This window comes from Olea europaea, chromosome 12 (genome assembly GCF_002742605.1).
Source record: "Olea europaea var. sylvestris chromosome 12, O_europaea_v1, whole genome shotgun sequence".
Taxonomy (NCBI): domain Eukaryota; kingdom Viridiplantae; phylum Streptophyta; class Magnoliopsida; order Lamiales; family Oleaceae; genus Olea; species Olea europaea.
The window spans coordinates 29,509,015-29,518,439 of record NC_036248.1 but is presented as its reverse complement, the minus strand read 5'-3'; the positions used below and the strand labels follow the sequence as shown (position 1 = coordinate 29,518,439).

The 9,425-nt window shown below is 38.6% G+C and overlaps 1 protein-coding gene across 1 annotated transcript; it reads right to left on the bottom strand.

The window, feature by feature from the left end:
* Positions 1-5,531: 5,531 nt before the first annotated feature.
* LOC111406883 (F-box/kelch-repeat protein At1g23390-like) lies at positions 5,532-6,665 on the bottom strand. The gene has a single exon (XM_023036246.1). The coding sequence runs from the start codon at positions 6,663-6,665 to the stop codon at positions 5,532-5,534; it is 1,134 nt and encodes a 377-aa protein (XP_022892014.1).
* Positions 6,666-9,425: the final 2,760 nt, after the last annotated feature.

Here is a 9,425-nt window from a genome sequence, read left to right as displayed (position 1 = left end):
CAACACTCTTAAATAACAATTGTGATTCGGTCAAATATGAAGTGTAGGCTAAATGCAGAAATGCTTAACAAATAACAAGTCAATATCCACTTAGCCGATTTTGAATGATGTTGTGCATTTGGTGGCTTTAATAAAGAAAATAAGTAAAATTTCTAGTAGCAAGAATTCTCAAAGAAACTTTGATACTTATGAAGGATTTAATGCTTAGAGTTCTTGAATATGTTTAAATAGCTTCAACAAACCTGCATTCATTTGTTATATACTTATCAATAGTTGAACCTAATTGAATTATTTGCTGTACGAAGCTCTTCTACCTTTGCATACTTGCTGATTTTATGATACTAATGTCCAGCTTTGGAAACAAAAATAAAGTGATAGAAGGAGTTGAAATCTGTGGTATATTTCATGCATTGGATTGGCTGGGAAAGTTAAAAACTATGACTACACACTACATGTGATGATGGAGTGCCTTTCACTCATGGGTTGTCAATCACAGCTTTTATAGACTTTTTGCTTGGTCAGGAAATCAAGACTATACTAAGTGTTCAACAAAATTTTCAGTTGGGATTTCTCTTATTTAGAGCTCCTTCTAATCATCATATTTATTATTCGACGACCTTGCATTGTTGAAGACCAGCTAAGCTAATGATTCTCCTATTTATTGAAGGCGAGCCTTAGCTCATGGTTTTCTTATTATCGAAGGCGACCCGCAGCTCGTGGTTTTCTTATTATCGAAGGCGAGCCTTAGCTCGTGTCTTTCTCATTATTGAAGTCAAGCCCTGCTCCGCGTAGGCACACAAAGCCCTGCTCCGTGCAGGCACCTCAAAGCCCTGCTCCGTGCAGGCAACTCAAAGCCCTGTCCCGTGCAGGCACCACAAAGCCCTGCTTCGTGCAGGCACCTAAAGCCCTGCTCCGAGCAGGCACACCAAAGCCCTGTTAAGAGCAGGCATCACAAAGCCCTGCTCCGTGCAGGCACCTCAAAGCCCTGTCCCGTGCATGCACCACAAAGCCCTGCTTCGCGCAGGCACCTAAAGAATTGCTCCGAGCAAGCACACCAAAGCCCTGTTAAGAGCAGGCATCACAAAGCCCTGCTCCGCGCAGGCACACAAAGCCCTGCCCCGGGCAGGCACACCAAAGCCCTGTCAAGAGCAGGCACCTCAAAGCCCTGTCCCGCGCAGGCACCAAAAGCCCTGTGACAAGCAGGCACATTAAAGCCCTGCGTTGAGCAAGCACATCAAAGTCCTGCCCCAAGTAGGCACCTCAAAACCCTGCCCTGAGCAGGCACCAAAGCCCTGTCACAAGCAGGCACATCAAAAGCCTTGTCTCTCGCAAGCACCAAAGCCCTGTCCCGTGCAGGCATCTAAGTCTTGTCCCGCGCAAGCACAAAAGCCTTACCCCACGCAAGCACAAAAACCCTGTCACAAGCAGGCACCGACAAAAGCCCTGTCATGCGTAGGCAACTAAGTCTTGTCCCACGCAAGCACCTCTAAGTCTCGCAATGCATCGAGTAAACAACCGGACGATGGTCTGTCCCAAGCTTGTCAGGCTCAACCTATTATTAATTCAATGGAGCACAGCTCGAGATAGTATTTCACATTGGGCTCGGGGGCCTGTCCTCGAGCTCAACACATTGTCTACGCCCAGTCAGAAGGGCTCGGGATAATTGCTTCACATTGGGCTCATGCCTATCTTCGAGCTCAATTCTTTTTTTCAAATCCCAGCCACAAGAGCTCGGGATGGTTGTATCACGTTGAGCTCGGGGGCCTATCCTCGAGTTCAATCCATTGTCAAATCCTAAACACAAGAGCTCGGGATAAGTCTCTCACATTAGCTTGAGACTATCCTCGAGCTCAATACAATCTAATCCTAGATGCAAGGGCTCGATATAATTATTGCACATTGAGTTCGGGCTATATCTCCTATATGAATCTTTGTCCATTCGTCAAACCCATTACTTCCAAAACTTTTAACAAAGCTCGAGGTTGAGCTCGTTCTTTTCAACTTCTAAACAAGGTAGAGTCAAGCTCTTTCACATCAAGTACTGATAAAGCTTGAGGTTGAGCTCGGTCATGCCAAATTCTTTTACAAGGTCGAAGTCGAGCTCAGTTCTCTCAAAAATTTCAACAAGATCCGTGTGCTCGGGGGCCTATCGACTTGACATGAGCATGCCTATTCTTGAACTTAATATACTTATGCATCTCATGCCAGAAACTCCCATATTGCACACGAGCTCCTGACATGGATGCACGGGGGCCTATGATGTGTACGAAAATTATAGCCCGACCCCGAACTTTCAAGCATGGCCCGAGGTAAATACCTCGACCACTCTCATCTCCAAATATTCTTTAAAATGTGGTCGGGCCTCTCATAGGTAGGACCTAATAATCAGGTCCTACTAAGGTCGGGTCCACATGCCAAAATATTGTCCTCTTCTCGAGTCTCTTGCGAGTTTTAGTGCTCCTATGACTCAACTGTTTATCATTATCTAACTACTAAACGTATTACAATTCATGCCAAACCTAAAGTGGTAATTGTGATATAACTCAATCACTGTACAAGATAAAGATTACAGGTGGTTGAATCCTGATACAACTCAACCACTGACATCTATAAATACAGGACTCGGCTCCATTATTCAGGTATGTTTCTACAATACAATTACAATACATACTTTTACATAATTTCCTCGTCTGACTTAAGCATCGGAGGGGCGACGAAAGCATACCTCGTCGCCTTTGTTTCAGGTACTGGAAGGTTTCGTTCGTGCTCGACCTCAGTCCTCAATCTTGAAAAATCACAGGTACAATTTTTGGTATCATCAGATCTCAAATTGATAATCTATCAACTATAATTCAATTCACAAATTATTTAGAAATCGTTGCTTCCTTGCTGTTATTCTACACCTACTTCATCGTCGTAGTTATGGGACAATTGTCTGTAGAGAGACAGAGTGGAGATCTGAAAAGGTGGGCGGCGATGTGTTCTAGAGGGAGTTGTGTAGAGAGAGAAAGAGAGTGATAACAGAATAAGGTCGGCCTTAAATAGAGAAAATTAGTGATGGCAATTTACCCGCTCCGCCCCGAATGGAGAAAAAAACCCGCCCCATGGTGGGGCTTGGGGCGGGGCAGGGCGAGGATGCTCTGTCCCGAACCCATCCCGTGAAGAAAAAGTAAAAAAAAAAATTAAAAATAATTTTATTTCTAAACAATTCATCAGTTAAAAACTCATTTTAAATTTGTATTTTATTATCTAATAATAACATAATTCGAAACTTTCAAAATGTAAAAAATAAAAAAAATTAAACGGGGCAAAAAGTTGCCCCGTCCCCACCCCGTCTAAGGCGGGGCAGGGCATGGGACGGGACGGGGTTTTTGCCAAACGGGACGGGACGGGACGGGGCGGGTGGGGGTGCCCTGCTCCGTTGCCATCAAAATGATCTATTGTGTGTAGAGAGAGAAATCTAATAATATTATTATTAATATTAAAAGTTGAATTACTACCTGATTTTTGAATAAATAAATTTTAAATTTTATTTTTGAGATTGAGAGTTGAAAACCACGTGTAAGTGTAATTTTCTCTCTCCCGTTTTTGACTCATATACTTTTTCTATCATTATTGCAAATTTAATCAATCAAGAAGAAGAAGATAAATTACTCCGGGTGCTTCGAGAAAACAAAACAGCCCGTGGATGGACCATTGCTAATATTCGGAGTATAATTCCAGCTATTTGCATGCATAATTTTTTATAGAGGAGAATTATAAACCTTTGGTTCAACCTCGGTGCAGATTGAAACCTCATCTACAAGAAGTGGTCAAGCATGAGGTTTTCTGGTTGTACCCATGAAGTTTTTGAGTGGTGAATAATGACAACAATGAGCTCATACTGACAAGGACGATCAGGAAGATGAGTTTGTATTGATTATCACAAATTAAAAGATGCAATTCGAAAGGATCAGTTTCTTATTCCATTAATTGATCAATATTAGAGCAACTTGCAAGCTATTCCGATGATTGTTTTCTCGATGGTTATTTGAAATAGGATCAAGTATGTGTAGCTCCGGAGGATCACGATAAAACAAAATTTATCTGCGGAAAAAAATTTGAAATAGTAATTTTTGGAGAATGTGTGGTAGATAAGAAAAGAGAGAAAAATGAACTAAAATTTTAATGGAGCCCAAACACGGGATTAAATAGCATTATGGTAAATTTTCTTATCGGGGATGGCTTTTGGCTTGTACATTAATGCCCCCGTTACATTTCAACATTGCATGATGCAATTTTCTTATAAATGGTTGAAAAGTTTATTGAAGTGTTCATAAATGACTTATCAAGATTTGGGTATTCATTTGATGAATGCCTAAAAAATTTGACTATTGTTTTACAACAGTGAAAATCACTAATATTTAACTGGGAGAAGTGTCACTTCGAATTTTGTTGGGTCATCGAAATTATAAAATTTGATCCATAAAAAAAGTGCCCTTATAGGCGGGCGCACTTCAAAATCAATTATGAGAAGGCTAATTTGACTCTTCTCTAGTGGTTTTACTATTGGGACCAATTTATTTTCAGCAAAAGATTGCAATCGTAAATCGTTATCTTGAAGAACTTCAACATCTTCTAAGAATCAGAAATTCGTTTTTGAAATGATTAATTTCTTCTTTTAATTCTACTATTGTACGTTTTGCAACCTTTCTTTCATGTTCATTATTAACTCTATCAAGAATTTCTCGTAAATTATAAGTAGCTCAATTCGTTAAGGTTTTTTTTATTCTGTCGAAAATTTTAAGTAAATATTTCGATAATTATCTTTCCGAAGGTTGGTTCCTCCACTTCTTCAACCAGTTGGATGAAATATTCATGTCAAGAATAAAGAGGTTTTTGAACCTGGTGCTTCTAAGCAAGATGTGTGTAGTAGTTTTATGGTATTGTTGGGGCACGTGCACAAAAATCGAGATAACGAACAGAGATTGGATATGAAAGTTCATGATAAATATTTTTCAGGGACAAGACGACGTACGAAGAGAAGAACTACAAAATATAGAATATGAAGTACTAATTTGAGTGTTTATTTATGTTTGGTGCCTTCGGTTGCAAAAGATATACACCATTTATATTTCTGTGACATTCTTATTAAATTAATTTTATTCCTTTAATTTAGTTTTATTTATAACATATTATCTCATGTAGGTGCAGCTCGTTTAAAGAATAAGAAGTTCATACGATGAATATAGAAGAAATGAGTATAGTAAGATAGACGTTTATCTATATTATGATCTTTTACACACTAGGTTGAACTTAGTCGTCTTGAGAATATCATGGTCGTAACACCGATAACACTGATTATTAATTAATAGAAAAAAGAGAAAGTTTATCATGAAGTACTGCCTCATATGCTAAGCTTCTAATGTATGTCAACGCAAGTACATGTGCACTTGGCAAAATTCTATTTTTCTAGTAGTGTAAATTCATTCATTGTAACTTATTAAAATAAGATGCTCAATTAGGATAGATTCTTCTCATCCCAAGTCATATCACGATTCCACCAAAAATATTCGATTCTGCGACCTCATAACTCGTTGCAACTCATCAACGCTAATCTCAGAGCACGAAAATACCAACCTACTCGTTAACATTTTGTCAGGCGCCACCACATTCTGTATACTCCACCATCTACAACAATCATCGATTATTAACTCACACATCACTATTTCCTCCATCGCCAATGGATTGTAAATAAAAACAAAATTCCCGACTACACAAGCATTCACCGAAGAAATTTCTGAACTCTTGCTCTTCAGTTTGTCAACATAGACGCAAGGCATTTCACAAATTTCTTCAAATTGAAAATTTTCTCCCACAACCTTCCATATCTTCAATTGTTCAGCATTTTGATCGTCCTTGAACAAACCTACCAGAACCAAATCATCATTAGAAGTCCCAATATTGTAGTTAACAATGGGTTGTCCAGGTTTCAAACTATAGGGTTCGGACCAACATTCTATTGCCAAGTCAAACCAATAAGTCAACCCTGATTGTTTCTCCGTGACAAAGAGTTTTTCATTTGTGGTAGCAATTGAAAGGTAAATCGAAGCTGGCAAGTCTCTCAAATTTCCTGGTATGTTGTCACACATGTGCCATGCACCTGTCCGAATGTTGTAGATCTCAACGGGTAACTGATCGCTCCCATAATCACACCCGCCACCTGCGACGATTATGAAGTCTCCAACACGTGCCACAATTGGATCATTCCGCCACCCAAATGGAGGGTGCACATGACTCCAGGTGAGATTTAGAGGGTCGAACGAAAAGGATAATTTTAAAGAGGATAAGTTGTAAATAAAGTTGGAGTGAGATGATTTAAGACTTGACATGCCTTTGATCGAAGACAGACGAACCATTTTCATCCATACGTGTGAACGAGGGTCATACGCATGCATGGAGATGTTGTAAGGGTGGCGAGTAGCTTGACTGTGGAGGATGAGCCATGGCTTTGGCTTCTTGAGGTGGCGGAGAGAGGATTTCACCATGCAACACCACGACTTACACACTCTCGAGGCCGCCACCAAGTCGATGAGTGGCACGTGCGAGAATATTACTTCTAATATATCTCCATGAATTTCCTCCGGTTCATCTTCTTCTGGTTCTTGATCTTCAATTCTTGCCATTGAGCTGTTGAAAATTTTCTTTTTTGCTCTATTTCTTTACAAATTAATTAGAGATAAAGAGCATTGAATCTTGTCAAATACCATTATATCTGAGTGGGTGTGGTGGGTGTTGGTTGGGAGTGCGGGTGTTGGAGTTGGACGAGGAAATGATATATCTTTCTCTCTTTTTTTTAGGTGTTAAACTATCATTTCACTATTATAAATGAATAATGCCTGATTCCCGCATTGTAGAGGCACGTCGATGGATCCGATCTGTATTTTAAAAAAAATAAAATTACAAGGACCCCACCATATTTCTGTCTTGGCAGCCTGTGGCCTCTGCTTGTACGTGAAGCGTAGTTGATTATAAATTTCCTCACATTTATAATTTCTGGCAATCTGTTTGTTGGATAATTATTTTAATATTTATAGTGGGCTAATGTTGGCTCTGCTCTTTTTCTTTTTAAAATTATATTTAAAGTTGACAATAAAAATGTGTTTGTTGGAGAATATTTTAATATTTTGAAATTGTTAAGTTATGCATATCATTTTGATAAGTCGTATCACTATTTAATCTTTGTTATCAAGGGTGGATCTAGAATTGAATCCAAAATCGGGTTATAAAATTTCAAGTCAAGCTAATAGCTAAAAATAAAAATAAAAAACAAAAAAAAACTTACAATAAAAAAATTGTTTTTACAAAAAAAAAAAAAATTACATTTTTTATAGTTTAATTTTGGACAAATTAAAATGTCTTGGAGATGGTGGAAAGAGACGTTGTTAGGTGGTCCTTTGTCTAACCGCCAATCATTTTTTATATAAAAATTTAAGCAAACCCAAAATAATGAGAATGGAGAAAAATGGAAAATAAATCAGTTATACTACATGTATAATCGAGGTTGACAATTCCGATTGACAACCACACACATGGAAGGGAGGCTCACGCTGAATAAAAAATCGTGGATCCCCTTCTGTTAGTACGTTTTCAATCGGGATTGGAATAATTCAAAAAAGAAATAATGTGGAATCTTTCTTGTCTAATCAAATATCTTATTGTTAAATATAGCCCTTGTTTGAACCCTATTCTTGTAAAAAAAAAAAAATGTATTTTTGAATAGTGTATTGATGAAAAATGTGTGGATAAAAAAAATAAAAGTTTTAAATTTGCGTGTAATATTATTTTAATGAAAAATATATGCTTAAAATAAGTCAAATCACTGTTGAAAAATATGTTTTGATGACAATAATGGAGCTCAAACAAGAGTATAATATAATAATTAATAAATAAGGTTTACTTTAGGTCTATTAATGGGATTGACCTTTTGGAGATAGAATTGGAATGCTTAATGTGTATTAGAGCTAAAAATTTCAATTGAGCAATTTTATATGTACCTCAAAAATTAAAATGAGAAATCAAATTCTAATATAAACGTTGTTGACTCCAAAAAATATTGCCAATAGGTACCACGCACACGTGGGCGAAAGTCCAACACGCTAAGACACGTGGACAGTCTAAAATGGGCGGTTCAAAGGGCATGGGAGTATCCCAACGACGCGGGACGGTGACTTTCGGAATCCGATAGATTGTTCGTGATCCAATTGTATAATAATTACCAACCGATATTCGTAAATGGATATGTAAATGTGTATAAACTCGATTTGTGTATTGCAAGTAAAAGAGAGAGAGTTGAGTAAAGTATAGTTCTTTGTATTGATTCTTGCATTACCCTTTTGATGTTACACAAGGAAAGTATTTATAGTGATACATATGACAACACGCAACAATAGTCCCCCAAGTCTAAGTATGGTCATTTATGTAATGTGTGGACTTTAATGAAGTAAAAATTGAAAGAATTTTTGAATCCCAAATAATAGTCCACCAAGTCCAAGTATCGATATTTATATCATGGTTGGAGTTAGAGATGTGCTGCTTTAGGTGAATGATGAGGAGATCGATGCTGTGTTGAAGACGAGGTCAAGGTGGTTGAAAAATCGAACCTGCGAGGCTTGTTGGCTGAATGTTGAAGAGGAAGCCGAGGTGGTTGGGAAACCGAACCTGCGAGGCTCTGCAAGGCTTGTTGGCTGAATGTTGAAGAGGAAGCAGAGGTGGTTGGGATCCAAACCTACGAGGCTTGTTGGCTGAATGTTGAAGAGGAAGTCAAGGTGGTTGGAAAACTGAACCTGCGAGGCTTGTAGGCTGAATGTTGAAGAGGAAGTCGAGGTGGTTGGGAAACCGAACCTACGAGGCTTGTTGGCTGAATGTTGAAAAGGAAGCCAAGGCTCAATGGTAATGATTGCACATCGATAGCTGTGCCAATGATTTGATATTTTGTGCTTATTTTCGAGGAAAAGTGGCTGACCCGTTACGACTTCCAAGGTGCCTGCTGCTATCGAATTAAAAATACAATTATGAGGACAGCTGGAGGTTCTAGAAGTAGACGCGTTGGATAGGGTGTGTGGGAGGCACGCTTGAATCTGAGGCGTAGGTTTGAAAAACCATTTGAATTCAACGCCTCGGATTTGATCTACAATGGAGGGTTCAGATTGACTGAGCTTCGAACTGACGGCTGGGGTTCGTCCTGGATCTCTATAAAAGGTGAGAAAATTCTATTTTTCAGGATTTTTGAACACTTTCAATCTAATTCACTCTCAAAATCTTGAACTTTCTAGCGTCTAGGCTGCTTGTTCTTTGATTTTTCGGCCTATCTCCATTCGCGTAGTTCTTCCCTTAGGTATTATTCGCAGAAAAGCCCTTTTTGTTGTGTTAATTTTGTGAAATAG